At 35.2% G+C, this 17,116-nt stretch overlaps 1 protein-coding gene across 1 annotated transcript; it reads left to right on the plus strand.

Moving 5' to 3' along the window:
- Positions 1 to 616: 616 nt before the first annotated feature.
- On the plus strand, positions 617 to 3,908 carry LOC120168108 (RNA-binding protein Y14-like). Its single transcript, XM_039176934.1, has 4 exons — positions 617 to 950; positions 2,304 to 2,440; positions 2,856 to 3,007; positions 3,569 to 3,908. The coding sequence occupies exons 1-4, from the start codon at positions 686 to 688 to the stop codon at positions 3,612 to 3,614; spliced, it is 600 nt and encodes a 199-aa protein (XP_039032865.1). The 5' UTR covers positions 617 to 685; the 3' UTR covers positions 3,615 to 3,908.
- Positions 3,909 to 17,116: the final 13,208 nt, after the last annotated feature.

Genomic DNA, 17,116 nt, shown 5'->3' on the forward strand with positions numbered 1-17,116 from the left:
TTGTATACTTTATCATATAATTAAAGGGATGACATGTAATATAAAAGGGTTAGTTCATGGCTTATTTTTTATATGAAAGGTTATAAAGTAATAATTTAATAAAGGGTAAACTACATATTTAGTCATTCATCTATATTCACAATTCCGTTTTGATCATCAACTGTTTTTATTTGGAATCATACATGATGTTAAGTTTTTATTCCGTTTTAGTCACTCACAGTTAAAAAATAAACACAACTACTGATATAACAAAATCTTTTATTTTTTTCAACGATGATGTGGTATTACCTTATGGTGATACATCAATACTACCATTAATTTTTTAACGGAAGGTAATCAAAATATAATATTAGATATGATTTTTGAAAAAGATAGTTGAGTGACCAAAATTGAACTGCGAGAATAAGTGGCTGCCTAAATATATCATTTACCGTTTGATTAGGTTTGGCCCAAATACTTATGGGCGGGGTAACAATAACCCAAATTCGAGCCCAACATTTCCTGGAAGGTTCTGCAAAATATGGAAGAGGGGCCCATCCAAATTCAGTTTGAGAAGCTCAACCAGCTAAACTTAATCACACTTTTCCCGTTATTTTACATTTTCCGGAGCAAACTCACGAATTTTGAATCCGAGTACGACTTGTTTTCGACATTCTTAAAGTAAATAAGCGTTCAGATCGCGGTGATGGCGAGTGCTGATGTGGAAGCGGTGGATTTCGAGCCGGAGGAAGACGATCTTATGGACGAGGACGCCGCCGGCGACGCCTCCCCTCAAGCGGCAATGCCGAAGCTCAAGTCTGCCATCACTGGCGGTGCTTCCACCTCTCTTTCAGGTCCTAAGAAGACTAAGGGCCGTGGATTTCGCGACGAAGATGCCAACCGCCAGTCCCGTCTCGCCTCCCGCGACTTCGAGTCCCTTGGCACTGATGATGGGCCCGGTCCCCAGAGATGTTAGTCCTTCCTATAAACCCTAATTTTCATTTTTTGTCTTCCTCTCGTCGTTTGTTTATATTTTTTTCCTTTTGTTTTATCTAGGGTTTTATTTTATATGTGGCTTAGATGACAAGATAATTACGAAATTGACATGAACAATTAACAGTGTTGTTAGAATAAGTTTGGTTGAAATGAGCTGGGAGATTTGGTAGTTTGAGTAGGCTAATATTAAAAATATTTAGAACATAGTGTTAATTTGTCTTCTGTTTTTTATTTGGTAACAGTTGCTCATAAGTAAATTGTTCAAAAAACTAATCATATTGAATAAATTTCCCTGATAAGATATCTTAATATTTGGTTCATTTAACAGGTTATTCATGAATTATATGTCAAAATGAATTATACGTCAAAGAGTTGTTTTGCAGGTCTTTGGAACATCTTAACCTTTTAAAGTCTAGTTCCTAAAAGCAACCTCCTCAACTTCGTTAATGTGGATATTTTTCTCCCATAGTATACTTTGTAGGAACCCTTCATTAAGAACTGTTTTATTACCCTTCTCATTAGAAATTACAAGTGTAGGGGCATAATATGTTCAGGTCATTTATGAGATTTGATCAAATTTAGTGGCAGAGGCTTCATGAATTTCTTCATCTGCGTTGTATACGCTTCGCGCCAACTCTAGCATGTAATTTTCATTTAGGTTTTAGACCTGTTTCTTTGTGCAGTTACCTGTTAGATGGGGGTAGTTAGTATTTATGAAGTGGAAAGTATTAAGAATTAAAAGAAATCCCTGAAATTAGTTTTTTTCCTGCTCTTATAAAACTAGTTTTCTAGATCTGTGTGATGAACATGACCCAAAATTCAATAATATATATATAAGTTTTCTCTTGATTTCAGAGGATATTTCATTGCCATTATGTCTATATTTTCTTGGCTGATTCTTGAGGTTCACTTTGGTCCATTATCAAAAGAACGGGATGGGGGTTGGTGCTGTTTTCCTGTCGTCAGAATTTTGTTGGAACATCATGTGGAGGATATTTGAAATTCCTTTCCGTCAAGGACAATAAGTCCAATGAAAGAAAAGGAAAAAGATTCTAGTTACATTGTTGACCAAGTTTAATTATGTATGTTCTTCTTCAAGCACTGCTATTACTTGTTTGGCCATGTTTCAACCACTGATTGAGTGCGTTAAATGTATTATATTGTACTGAACCTAACCTTCAGTGTGTCGAGCTAATTTTCCTACACAATGTCAATGTAACTCGTAGAGTACGGTAGATAAAAGCAATTGTGTCCAAGAACAAAATAAGATTTTCCTATATGTTTGTGAACTCTTTTCTCATTAGTACTTCTTGTTAATAAATGTGCAGCTATTGAAGGATGGATTATTTTGGTCAGTGGTGTACATGAGGAAGCCCAAGAGGATGATTTGCACAATGCATTTGGTGAATTTGGTGAGATCAAGAATTTGCATTTAAATCTTGATCGTCGCACTGGATTTGTAAAGGTAGGTAACTTAGTAAATTGGTGTATCTCACTTTATGACCATCAGACCATTGCATAAGTGTATTATGTTCTGTTTTGTTGGAGTACTTCACATTTGCATGTTTTATTTTTATTTTTTTATGTATAGTATGTGTATTGGAAATATTTTAGCTATCTCTTTCTGCTTGTTTAACATTTTTATTTTGCGTGTTTATTATATGTATTAGAGAATGTGGATTCAATTATATTATGATATCTCAAGCAGTTCACTGTTTCTACCATTTATGTAGTTCCTAAACATTTGTTTGACAAACAGCGTTGATTGAAGATGAGAAGACAAAGGACAAATCATTTATTTTATACCTTCTTTGACAGTATTTCCTTAGGATTGCATATTTGTGATCTGGTAAAATTATAAGAGTGTTTCCCCATTATAGGGATATGCACTGATTGAATATGAAAAGTTTGAAGAAGCAAAGAATGCCATATCCACAATGGATGGAGCAGAACTTCTTACACAATCCATCAATGTTGATTGGGCCTTCAGCAATGGACCTAGTACTGGAGCCTTCAAAAGAAAAAATATGAGGTTTGCTCTATTTATATGCTCTTGGGTTTTGATTGAGATCTGTTAATTCTATCAGTTGTAAGTGGTGAAAGAATGATCTATTCATGCAAGATGACTCTACTCAAGAGCATTTATTACTTGAACTGAAGCAATCCAAATTTGAATGTCTTGGGCCTTGGATGAACCTGTAAAGGTTGAAACTTGAGACAACCTCAACCTAGCCTAAATGGACCTGATTGCCTGATGCCAACCTTGCCCGAATCTCACAATTGAGCTTTAAGCGTAACCTTCTTTAAAAGCTAACCTTATTCGATAGTCATGCCAATTTTATGAAGAAAAAAAAATGTATGCTTGATGGTGTTTTTTTCCCGAACATGTTTACAACTACTTTTTTTTTTATGTTTCACAAAGTGATCCTACACAAACTATAAGTTATTGCGAATTTGGTTGTAATCTGGTAGATATATTGTGGGGAAATTGAAACTTTTAGCTGGTTGGCATCTGTTATCGTCTTTTCTAAAGTTGAAAGGTAGCGGAATACTTGAATCTAACAATACACTTCATACCTTGTAACTTTTGCAGATCTGGACGGACACATCGGTCCAGGAGTCCTAGGAGAAGATACTAACTTGTCCTTTATTATGAGGGTGTGGATTTAAAACTAGAGATTTCGAGATATGGTGCTTAAAGTTCCACTGAAATTTATGGGGTCTGCATTTGCTCATCCTGTTTCTTCCATAGCGTCTCAAGTGGACTGGCGGTGATTTGTTTTCTAGTGCGGCTTGCATTTGACAACTTGGGATATTGCATTGTTCTTGAAATTCGTAAGATGCTTTTTTATTTTCAAGATACTGTTGTTGACTCATCTTTTCTCTTGGCACTTTTTCTCGTATTATGGTATGGTTGTGCTTATTGTTTCTTAGTCATGGCATATTTAGATGATTACCTCACATGAAAGAATAATTAAATATGACAGAATGTAATATAACATGAATGCGTTCTAAATTTATAAATCGATATATTATTTAATATTAATTAAGTGATAATGAATGTAAAATAACAAGTTCAATTCAGTACGAATGCAAAGTTTATTTCAGTATTATTATGACTTTATCTAATTAAATTATTTCTCTGATTGATATAACTTTTATTGTTATATGATATTTAGCTATAGATTAAAATATTACTTCTTTAATTTAGTAATATAATGAATTACAAACTGGGATGGACCAGGGTTACAATATATTTTAAATTTTTTTCTATGTATTTCCTATTGAAAATTTGTGTTGTCTCCTAGAATTTTAGTTCGTCATGTAATTTTAGTTCGCCTCCCTTATGTTTAATTTTGTTTCTCAAGATAAAATCTTGTGTCCGTCCTTGATTAAAAATAATGTTTTTATCGGTTTAAAAAATTCTTAAAATTCACATTTTATATATATTATAGATTATAGATATATGTAAAAATGTATATATGTGCGTGTATAGGTATGGATATAAAATAGCATGAACCAAGTGATTTCTGTGATGAGTCATCGTTATTCTTTGAGGTATCGGATTCGAGCATCATATATATATATATATATATAAGGGGTGTTTAAGTGTTTAATATCAAATGGTTGAATTTTTTTTATTGGATATTATCTTGTATCCATTCCAAATTAGTAAAATGATAAAGGATATATAACATGATAAAGGATATAAAATAGTTGGAAGCCGAGAATTGATTCAATCCCTTTTACTAGGGTCGGAAGCAAAGCACGAGAAAAAAAATTAAAGCTTAATCACTTTAGTTGGAAGTATTGTATTGATTCCGTCACCTTTCTCGTACATATAAATTGGATTTTAAAATTCTCTCGAGACACAATTTGGCTGATTAATTCATTGTATGATAACTTGAAGAGGGTTCTTTTCGGCTCACCGTTTGAGATCTATAGGGGAGACGGTATATCAACCCTACAGGCAAGTCCAAGTTACCACTAAAACAAAACTATTTAGGGGTTTCTTGTGTTCTGATAGAATCACTCATTATTTATGGTTGGGAAGTAAAATATAAAATATTTAGATATATAATTTACTTATTATTTGTATTTAATCAGAACAAAGGGAGGCAAGGCAACCCAACACTACCATGAGTGTAGTTACAGTAATAAGGAAATTATGGGATGCCAGAGTTATGCTTCTTCTCAGTCTCTTTCTACAAGCTGTTCTCTTTATACTCGTCAACCGTAGGAAACACACAGTCAAACCTTGGTTCGGAATTCTTCTCTAGCTAGCCTACCTAAGCGCCGACTGGGTGGCCACCGCCGCACTAGGGAAGCTCTCTTCTTATTGCGCGTATGAATCTTATGTGAACAACACCTTAAGAGGGTGGTGAGCTTCACTGCTGCTTCTGCACCTTGGTGGTCCTGACACCATCACCGCCTATTCCATGGAAGATAATCTCCTTTGGAGGAGACACCTTCTTGGTTTAATCATCCAAGCAGCACTAGCAGTTTATGTCATTGTTCTGTCGTGGACTAGTTCTTGGCTCGCACTCTTGAATTTAATGCTCTTTTTAGTCGGTGTTGTCAAAATATTTGGAGAGGACTTGGTGTCTTTATTCAGCTAGCAGCAAAGATTCAGGACGAAAAGCGCCCTTATTTGATGGCAAAATCCTTGATAACATCGGAGGGAGTCAAGTGGATGAAGAGAAAGTGGTTTTGGGTTACCAATGGTTTGGATTAAGTAGATAAGATAAGGGAAATCACTTCTCTACTACTGGAAGTTTGAAATCATTGATGGCGAAGATTGCAGAACATATTTCCCATCAAACTTATTTTGAATTTAAAAGTTTGGAGTTGATGGTGAAGAAGAGTCAATCTCGTGGTGTGTTTGACATTGTGGAAATCGAATCCGGCTTCATGTTCGACATGCTGTACACCAAATCAGCCGTCGTTTAAACCAAGGTGGGATGTTTTTTACGTTTAATCAACTTCTGTTCTCCTCATTCGTCTTGGTTTTCTTTTTGCATAACTTCAGTACAGGAAACTCATTCTGCAATACTGGTCAAGAACGGATATCTACATTACTGGAATCTTACCGGCTGTAGCTGTTGCTTTTGAGTTCTATGGCTTGTTTTTAATTCTTTCTTCGGATTGGTTTGTGGTCCTAGGAATAAAGTACAGTTTGTTCCGAGAAATGATCGTCAAATGATCATTGTTATAGCATAAGGAAAAGGAAAGATGGTCAAATTGTATGGGACAATTCAATCTTTTAACATATTGCAGGAGCTTCAGAAAAAGTACCAAAATCCTGGGAATGATTGGTATCGATGAACTGATGAACTGGTTAGCAGATCACCAGTTGGCTGTGTGTTTGAGATTGCTTCATTCGAGTTGGGGTTCATGTTTGACATGATTTACACCAAGTCAGCCATCGTCTACACCAAGGTGGGATGCATTTTACGCTTAATCGGCTTTTGTTGCTCCTCATTTGTCTTGGTCTTCTTTTTGAAAAGCTTCAGTCAAGGAAAGTTGCCCAAGCAAAACTGGTCGAGTATAGACATTTGCATCACTGGAATCTTGCTGGTAGGAGCTATTGCTTTAGAACTTTATAGACTACTTGCAATTCTCAGTTCAGACTGGTCTGTGGTCTTGAAAATGAAGTACAACAAGAGCCGTTTGCTACGAGGAATCTTCCGGTGGTCATCGGAAAAGCAGCAGAAGAAGAAAAGGCGGTTAGATTGTATGGGACAATTTAATCTTGTAAGATATTGCACGAGGAAAAGGTCAGATTTTTTTAAGCGCAGTTACAATGACAAGTCAACTCTAGAGGTGGACGAAATTAATCTGAACTTCGCCAAATTAACAGATGATCAAATGGAAGGTTTAGAGGCTGCTTTTTCGGAAAAGGAAGTGTGGGAGGCTATCTTCTATTCGGACAGCGCGAAGGCACCTGGTCTGGATGGATTTACTATGGAATTTTTTAAAAAATTCTGGCCTCTAATGAAGGAGAATATTATGAAATTTGTTCAAGATTTCCACAAAGGTAGGCAATGGGGAATGGGGTTAATCATTCTTTCATTTCTCTAATCCCCAAAAAACTGAATCCAGAGGTAATTGAAGATTTTAGACCCATAAGTCTTGTTAGCAGCATTTATAAAATAATTTCTAAAGTGCTTTCGAAAAGGCTAGTTTCAGTTATTAATGACATTGTTAGCCCATCGCAATTTGCCTTCATTCCGGGAAGACAATTGCTTGATTGTGCTCTTTTGGCTAATGAAGGCATTGAGTATTGGAGGAAAAGGGGGAGACGTGGAGTAGTCTTCAAAGTTGATTTCCGAAGGGCATATGATTCAGTTGAATGACCAATTTTACTGAGATTAATGAAGGTTATGGGCTTTGGGGATAAATGGATTTCTTGGATTGATCGTTGCATTTCTACAGCCTCTATCTCGGTGTTAGTGAATGGATATCCTACGAAGGAATTTCACATTTCTAAAGGGTTGAGACAAGGATGCAGTCTGTCCCCTCTTCTGTTCAATTTAGTTGGGGAACTTTTAAACCTAATGTTGATCAAGGCTGTAGATTTAGGCCTTTTCCAAGGGTTCAGAATCGGTAGGGATGGTAATTCCTTCCATTTGACCCATCTACAGTTTGCAGATGATCTAATTTTATTCTGCAGTGATTCACCGATGCAGATCTTGAATATTAGGAGAGTTTTGAGGGTTTTCAGTGTTATGTCGGGGCTGCATTTAAAATTGTCAAAGAGCACTTTGTATGGTGTCAATGTAGGGGTTGATAGGATTAAGGACTGGGCGAAGGAAGCGGGTTGTGGAGTGGGGTCTTTTCCGATGACGTACCTCGGTTTACCGATTGGTTCAAGTAGGAATTCTATAGGTTTGTGGGAACCGGTAATCCAACTTTTTATTAGAAGACTAGCAAGTTGGAAAGCTAATTCTTTATCGATGGCTGGTAGACTTGGGTTGGTTAAATCTGTGTTGTCTTCTTTACCGATTTTTTTTCTCTCTATTTTCAAAATTCCAGTAAAGGTGACTCGGAAATTAAATTCGTTGATGGCTAACTTTCTTTGGGGAGAAAATCAATCTAAGAATCGAATTCACTGGGTGAATTGGAATTTGGTGTGTAAGCCTTTTGAAGAGGGAGGGTTGGGAATCCTTGATATTAGGTTGATGAATAGAGCCTTGCTTGGGAAATGGGTTTGGAAATTCGCAAATGAGAAAAATAGTCAGTGGAAAAAAATGATATGCTGTAAAAATAACGTTAGCAACTTATCTCTTGCATTATCACATGCCGCTTCACCTATAGATTCTTGGGTATGGAGGGGTATTTTGAATAATTATGTTAAAGATGATACAATGGGAGAGTGTTTGAGAACAAATTCCAAGTTCCAATTGGGGAATGGTAGGTCGATTGCCTTCTGGACTGATGTTTGGGTGAATAATTTGACATTGAAAGCTCAATTTCCCAGGATTTTTGCTTTGTCGACGAATAAACGGGGGCTTGTAGCCGAGTTTGGTGGTTTTCATAATAATGTTTGGGTTTGAAATATTCTTTTAAGAAGAAACCTTTGTGACTGGGAATTGGAGCAGTGGATTACTCTTATGTCTTTGCTCGATAATATTGCGGTTTTCGGTTCTGTGGAAGATTTTCTTGCTTGGTCGAGGAATGGGGCTGGTTTGTTCTCAGTCAAGTCTTATAGACAGACGTTGTCGAGCAATTTTGAATGCAAGTTTGAGTGGAAGAAATGGGTGTGGACAGGTTTGGCTCCTCCTAGAGTCCAAACCTTTCTGTGGCAGGTTTGCCATCTTAAATTGGCAGTCCGAGTGGAGTTGAGGAAAAGGGGAATTCCTTTGGATAATGTTCTTTGTCCGTTATGTGGTTATCTTGAGGAAACAGTAGAACACCTATTCTTATTGTGTTCTGTTGCAAGAGAAATTTGGAATAAATTACTAAAGTTATAGGATATTTCTACTACTTTGCCTCAAGATCCCATTTCCCTCCTCTGTTCTTGGGCAAACCTACGGCAGAATTCTATTATTTGGAGGTTTATCCCGGCTGTCGTCTTATGGTCAATTTGGAAGGCTAGAAACTTGGTGGTGTTTGACAACGGAAATTTGGACAACACAGCTCTTTTTTTTCTTCATTAGACTTAGGTTGGCTAAATGGTACCTTGCGAAATACCCTACAGCATGTTTGCAGAATGATCTGCTGGTAGGGGATCCATCGCGGGCTGATAAGTTTCAACAACCGTCTTGTTCAAAGAAGGTTATTGGTTGGTCACCTCCACCATCGGATATGTTTAAATTTAACATGGATGGGGCAGTTACAAGTGATGGGCTGAGAGGTGGAATTGGAGGTATTTTAAGAGATTCAAATAGCTCAACCTTAGCCACTTTCTCTACAGCATTAGGGTCTACTCTTCCTATTCTGGCAGAACTAAAAGCTATTAAGGAGGGAATTGATTTTTTCTATTCATCGGGTTGGTATAAGAAGGGAAGACTTATTATCGAAAGTGATTCAAAAAGTGCAGTGGATTGGATTAAGAACCAACAACCTGCCCCTACTTCATTGCGGGATCTGGTACAGGAAATTGGGGCTCTTATTTATGCTTTGGACGATGTTCTTAGATGGATTCCTAAGAGCTGTAATATGGAGGCTGATAAGTTAGCAAAGCAGGGGATTGGTTGATTGTCTGTAGATTTTTGGTTTGTATGTTTTGTGCTTTCTTGGGCAAAACACAAGCTTTGAGTTTGTAAGGGTGGTGGTAATTTTGTAAGAGGTAAACCAATTAGGTATCTAAATTGGTTTACCCTAAGTCAGTGGTGTTGGTTATGGTTGTTTTTGGGTGTCTTTTGTTTTTATGTTTTTGAAGGGGTGTTTTTCTGGATGTATCTTATGTAATTTCAGGTGTTGAATAAATTTCTAAGACACTCTTTTCCTCCTTCCACTGATTAAGGAGCTTGGTTATAAGCTCCTATAATCAAGAAGGGGGTTTTTAATGAGGCCTACAATTCTTATCCAAAAAAAGATCTGGTGCTCAAGTACTAGCACACAAGTTTTAGATACATCCCCTCATCCCTAAAGAACCCAGACAGCTTCCCTTTTGTTAGCAATCGTCGCCCTCCTCATTTCACTAGAGGGGAGAGGGCACTTGAAAGGCACAAGTGCATAGATGAGATGGTGAGCGACACATTTTCGATGGATTTGGGTGCAACCATCATGATCTGGCATGTTGCGACCGAAATTTGTTATCCCGACCCTGTGTCTACCACAAAGGATGAAAACATCATTACATCCAAAGTGATACTGATTATATGATGTACCTTTTGGTGATGAAACCCTGGATAGTTTTGGAGGAGAGCAACTTCAGGTTCGATTCCCTTGGCGGAAAGCTAAGGAAAAGACTACAGCAGAACAATGGCATTTCGCAGGAGAATGCAGCCACAATTTACCAAAATTGTGCAAGCATTATTTCAGATGAAGAAATAGACTCAACGCCCAATGCAATCGTGCTGAATAATGCAATCTAGGTGGTGAAAGTTTTGGGGTCAGGGGATGATACGTGGGGAAGTGAAGTCAGTTTGGTTGAAGATGATGCACTACGCAGCACTATGTTGTCCCCATGCCTCTCATCTTCAAGAGCTTAGACAAGGCAGTGAAGTCCTCACTCTGTTTTGGCTTCTTGCAAATTACAAAGCATATTTGGATTTTGTAGATGTTTTGGTTTTTCTTATTAATGCATAAACAGTGGAGACCGAGGAGACCGACAATGCAATAACGGATCCAGAAATTAAAATATGATAGGTTCAAAAATTTTAATACTCTTTTTTCCGACAAAATGAATATGCAAAATTTCTTCTTTTCTTCTCAATCTCTTAATATATTAAACTATTTTTATCTAAAATAATGTGTATTCATTTGGCCCATAGAGAACCAAGTGCATCCGCCCCTGCGACGAGGACAATTGTTTCTCTAAAAAATTATATTTGTAAAACATTCGTGTAGTTTTTTCATGCTAATTGTTATAACATACTTTTTGTCGTGTTCGATTTTGTTTTCATACGGTGCAATCTCCCACAGAACACAGTTGCTATGTTCTATGTATTTTAGATCTTTCTTGAAGCTTAAACGAACTCAATCTGTCGACAAATTATTAGGTATACTTGGCTCACCACGTTGTTAATGGTCGCAATCAATAAAATTCATCTATCTTTTTTAAAGTGGATTTTTACCTCTTTTCTACATATAAATAAAGAGTGGGTATTTACTTGAAAATTACTTTGAAATATGTGAATTTTACAGGTTGGAATCATGAATAACATGAGTCGAGTCCATTAGGGGTGGCAATCGGGTGGGGGAAAATCAAAAACCGTAGGATCCGAACCAATGAGGATGGAGAATAACCGAAATCTTCACCAACAAGGATGAGAAAGGAGACGGGGAAAGTTTTATTCTCGAAACTCAAATGGGGATGGGGGACAGGGATTCCTATATCCAAATCTTGGGGAAAATCGAACCGTGTCCATGTGAATAATCATGGGGACCCGAAAAAGAACAATAGGGATCCTGATATTTTACATAAATAATCGTGGGGATCCCCGAAAAATATTTGTGAGATTAAGTGTTGATAATGTTATATCTCAAATGAACTAAAATTGAAGTTTAGATTTTTTCTCATTTAATATACATTGGTTTGTTGAGATTGAAAATAATTAAGATTATACATATATATTGGGTGTTAGATAAATATTGACGTTTGAAACTTTCATATTATAGATAGAAACTAATTTGAGACAATCTGATATTTCTTACAAATTTTAGGTGTTGCGTTGATTTCAAAAATATTTGTTTGTTTTTTTAGAGAAAATTAACCGAAACCCGCATGGATCTGTAAATGATGACTATGAGAACAAAAAATCTCTGAAACATAAAATGGGAATTTCTCAAAATCGTACCCTAAATTTTGGGATGAAATGAGTAATACAAAGCCTTTCCCGCCCTGTCTCATTGCTAGGACTAAAGTCCATCAAATAATTTCTCCGATTTATCACTATAAAGGTGTAAGTTTCGAAACTCAAAATCCTAGTTTTGAAAATAATTTACGAATTGATTTTTTATGATCGAAATAAGTCTCTAAATTTCAAAACTCAGAACGTCAAATCGAAATCGAATAGTGAGTTTCAAAATTCATTGTCTCAATATTTGGAAATTATTATTTTATACCTGTGATGATTTGCGCTGCAAATTAACCCATGTATTTGACATGTTTTATATTTTAGTCCCTTCAGTGAAGGTACCATGATTGTATAATTGATGAAATGCCATTTTGACTTTATTTTCGATTAAATTTATAATTTGATCAGTTAATATGACAACTTTGATCAAATTTATCATAAACTAAATTAAGATATTATAGCATATTAATCGTAATGTAAGTAACTCCATTTCCTTTTGCTTACAAAGATCCGAAACTACGAAGGTGGTTCAAAGGTTTCTCCAGTAACGACTGTAGCTACACTAACAGGATGGTTCGATAAATGTACTTTCCTTTAAAGGATGTCCTCGATATAGTTTAGTCAAAATATCCACCACTTGATTATGCTTCAAGAAATTTGATAGATTTGAATCTTTCAATTATGAGTAAATTACATTATTTCTCACTGAACTTTATTTTTTCTTTAATTTTACTCACCCAATTTTTAATTTATCAATTTTACTTACTGAATTTTAGAAATTAAATTATTTTACTCTATCAACCGTTAAGCTTATAACGCCGTTATGATGTGGATTACCTTAAGGGTGCGTTTGGTTCACGGAATGTAAGATTACCAGTGGGAATAAAAGATTATCAGGGAATAGGATTACTGGGAATGTTGTATTTTGTGTTTGGTTGGTTTAGCAGGAATGTAAGATTATCGTGTTTGGTTAAAGGAATAAAAGATTATTAGAATGTATATTTGACCAAATTATCCTTATTATATATTTGTTTTTCTAACAAGTTGGAAAATATTTATATATTTTCTTTAAAAAAATTTAAATTCATATAATTCATATAATTTTTTTTACAAAATTGAAAATATAAAAAGGTTTAATGAAAGGGTAAAATTTTATTTTAACCCCTAAACTTCATATAAAATTTTAATTATAGATTTTTTTTATAAATCGAAAATAGTTTAAGGATAAAATTATAATTTAACATTCGTAGAATTTTTATTATTCAATGACAGGATATGGATATTTTTTAAAGAAAAAAACATTTAAGGGCATTTTAGTCCAAAATCCCGGTAATCCAACAATACCCAAGGAAATAGAGGTAATGACATTCTCGGTAATATACTCCAAAAATTTCACTATTGGTAATGTAAGATTACCGGGAATGACATTCCCGGCCAACCAAACGGGGAATGTCGATTACATTCCCATGGGAATCTCACATTCCCCAAACCAAACACACCCTAAGGTGACGTTTGGTTCGTTAGAATGTTTATGACGGAATTGGAATCTGTGAAGGAATTGGAATCTGTAGGGATTGGAATCCAATTCCATATTCTGTTTGGTTGGCAGGAAATAGAATTGGAATCCAATTCCATATTCTGTTTGGTTCGCAGACATGTCAGATGAATTTGATTTCAGTAATGTAAAATGACAGAATTGCCCTTCTTATTTTTTTGCTTTATTTTAGTTTATTTTACAACTTACATGTAGTAATATATTATAAAAAATTAAAAAATATTAAATTTTCATTTTATTGATTGATTATTCATTTCAATAAATTATAAAAATCATGCTAATAAACATTATAAGTTAAAATAATCGCAATCAAAATATGTTAATAAGTTACCAAAAGATAGAGCAATATTTCTATACATTCCAATCGGAGTATGTTAATTAGTTACCAAAAACTATTTTTATTCAATATATAAATTAGAAACTCGACCCGACATGACTCAAAATAATAAAAAAAAATTATTTTTATTCAATAAAAACATTGACTTAATTGAAAAAAATATATATATAGAGAGGGGTATTGTTGTAATTATTCTTAAATATATAAGGTAAAATTATATATTTTTTTCGGGTCGGTCCGGTTTTTTTCACCCTAAACCCGACCCGACCTGACCCAATTATCACACTTAAAAAAACCCGATCCGAATCGACCCGAATATCACACTTAAAACCCCGACCCGAACAAAATAAAGTTTCATCCGACCCGACCCGAATATATGAATTAGAAATCCGACCCGACCCGAAATAATAAAAAATTATTTTTATTTAATGAAAACATTGACTTAATTCGACCTGAATTATATATATATTCAGGTCGGTCTCGTTTTTTTCACCCTAAACCCGAATCCGACTAGACCTGAATATCACACTTAAAAAAACCCGACCCGACTCGACCGAATATAACACTTAAAAAACCCGACCAGACCCGAACAAAATAAAGTTTCATCCGACCCGACCCGAATATATAAATTAGAAATCCAACCCGACCCGAAATAATAAAAAAAAATTATTTAATAAAAACATTGACTTAATCCGACCCGACCTGAATTATATATATTTTCGGGTTGGTCCGGGTTTTTTCACCCTAAACCCGAACCCGACCCGACCTGAATATCACACTTAAAAAAACCCGATCCGACCCGACCAAAATAAAGTTTCACCCGACCCGACCCGACCCGAATATATGAATTAGAAACCCGACCCGACCTAAAATAATAAAAAAAGTATTTTTATTAAATATATTAATAAGTTACCAAAAGATTGATGAGGGTAGTATGGTCAAATTTCAATTCCCTCCAACAAGGGAATTGAATTCCATCCATTTTTGGATGGAATTGAATTCCATCCTTTTTTGGATGGAATTCACTTTTCCTCATTTGATGGAATTGAATTCCATCAGGGATTTCAATTCCCTTGAAAAACTTAAACTAAACATGGGAAAATTGTGGAATTGGATTCCAATTCCCATCAATTCCAAAAGATTTCATCCAACCAAACGCCACCTAAAAGTTTTTAAATCATTAAAAACATGGGTAAAAAGAAAAAATTAGCTGATCCTTATTCTCATATGTAATGGGATAAGGGGAAGTAGGATAGTAGGTTGTCCCCAACGTCAAATTGAGAACAACTTCCGTAGGAGACTTCCGAATGATGAAACGCTCTTCGTGACATGTTAGAAAAAAACAATAATTAAATTAAAATAATAAAAGAATTAGGGTAAATAAAATTACCCGATTCCTTATCTTCCGAAAGTGCTTCTCAAAATTCATCCCAAATCTGTTTTAGGGTTTCTGCGAATTAAAGGGTTTGGGGTTTATACAAGTTAAGGGTTTATGCGATTTTTTTTGTGATTTTGTGTACTGAGAAGTATTTTGGTTCTTATAATGAAAAGAGAGTTTTAAACTTTTGGAAGATTGATAAGGATTTACTTGTACTGCCATTATTCATAAATCTCTGTTATAGCACTGGTTTGCCTCTTCCGGGTTGTTTGATGAGTCTCCCACCTGATTTGAAGCTTAGAGTTCTCGAGTTGTTGCCTGGTATTAACATCGCGAGGATGGCATGCGTTTTCTCGGAGATGCGAAAGGTGTCTTTAAACGATAATTTGTGGAAGAGGAAATCTGAAGAGAAGTTTGGAGGAGAAGAATCAAAATAACGATCATTTGAAGAGGAGTCAGACATTGCTTCCATCTCCTTCCTCGGCTTCTTTTCCCTTTCAGTGTGAAAATTTAAGGTTAGGGATTTCAACCATTTATTTAAATAAATGACCAAATATATTTTATTATTTTAATCTTCCATACATCTGATGTGGCTGTTTATTATTAAACTATTTCATATCAATCATCCAACTGTAAACTTTAAACTATTCTTTGTCACAATGCCGTTATAAATTTATCGTGTAGTGAGTAAAATAATTTAATTTGTAAAGTTTAGTAAGTAAAATAAAAAAATAATAATTAGGAGAATAAAATAAAAGAGAATAAAATTTCGTGAAGAACCGTATAATTTACCCTTCAATTATTTTGGATTACGGAATGAATCGAGCATTCAAAAACAGGATTACACAGTGTTGGCAAATGAAGTGCTTGATTATACGAGTAAATGTGTATCTTGGTGGTACAAATTTCAAAACTGACTTCCAGATGGTGCATTGCACTGTGGATTGGGGTTTCATGTCCCTCATCAAGAAGAATATGGATTTTGGGGTTTCATTGCACTGTGGATTGCAAATGGATCCGATGCTGCATCTCAAATACCTCTATTCCGGTTCATGTATACCAATTAACACACCAAAAGTAATAGTTGAGATTGGACTTTTAAGTAATGGGTGTCATTAATGGTTGTCCCTTTTTTCCCTTATGTATGGGGTAAGGGGAGGTAAGATAATAGGTTGCCACCAACACCAAATTGAGAGCAACTTCCGTAAGAAACTTCCGAATTATAAAATGCCCTCCGTAGGACTCGATCCCACGACCTCAATGTTAAGAACCTTGTACTCTACCAACTGAATTGTATGGTCATTTCGATGGGTGTCATTAATGTTAGGTATATATATATATATATATATATATTATTTAGTAACAATATTTTTCAATCATATTAGTTGCATCAAATGTTGGTTAGAGCTAGGTATACGGGCTACCCACCCGTTTAACCTACGGGTTTTGACGGTGCGAGTTTAAACGGAGCGGTTTAAAAAGTCTGCAATATAAACGGTCTTGAATTGTAAGACCCGCGGCTCGTACCATTTAACCCGCGGGCTAACGGGCTTACTTGCGACCCGTTAAATAACAACAATTTTAAATGTTTTAAATGTAATAAAAAATAATGTTCTAACTTGCTACACCTTTAAAAATGATCCAATAACTTTAAAAAAAAATATAGCAGCAAAAGTTTCAATAAGTCTTAAGATAAACAAATAAATAAATTACGGGGATTAGAGTGAAATTTCCTTAATTCAAGGCTCCAAGCCAGCCACTTATACAGTACAATTAGCCGAATACCAAAAATATAATAATAAAGCAGAGCAAAGTCTAAGCACCGTCCACTAAAGCAATGAGAAAACAATGCTTTTGCTAAGAAAAACTTCATTCATATTTCATATTGTTACATTTGAAAACGG

This window comes from Hibiscus syriacus, unplaced genomic scaffold (genome assembly GCF_006381635.1).
Source record: "Hibiscus syriacus cultivar Baekdansim isolate YM2019G1 unplaced genomic scaffold, ASM638163v2 tig00111708_pilon, whole genome shotgun sequence".
Classification (NCBI taxonomy): Eukaryota; Viridiplantae; Streptophyta; class Magnoliopsida; order Malvales; family Malvaceae; genus Hibiscus; species Hibiscus syriacus.

Coding starts and splice junctions, on each gene's coding strand:
- LOC120168108 (XM_039176934.1), top strand. CDS start 686: ATGGCGAGTGCTGATGTGGAAGCGGTGGATTTCGAGCCGGAGGAAGAC. Junction 2,441..2,855: donor GTCGCACTGGATTTGTAAAG/GTAGGTAACTTA, acceptor TCCCCATTATAG/GGATATGCACTGATTGAATA. Junction 3,008..3,568: donor TTCAAAAGAAAAAATATGAG/GTTTGCTCTATT, acceptor TAACTTTTGCAG/ATCTGGACGGACACATCGGT.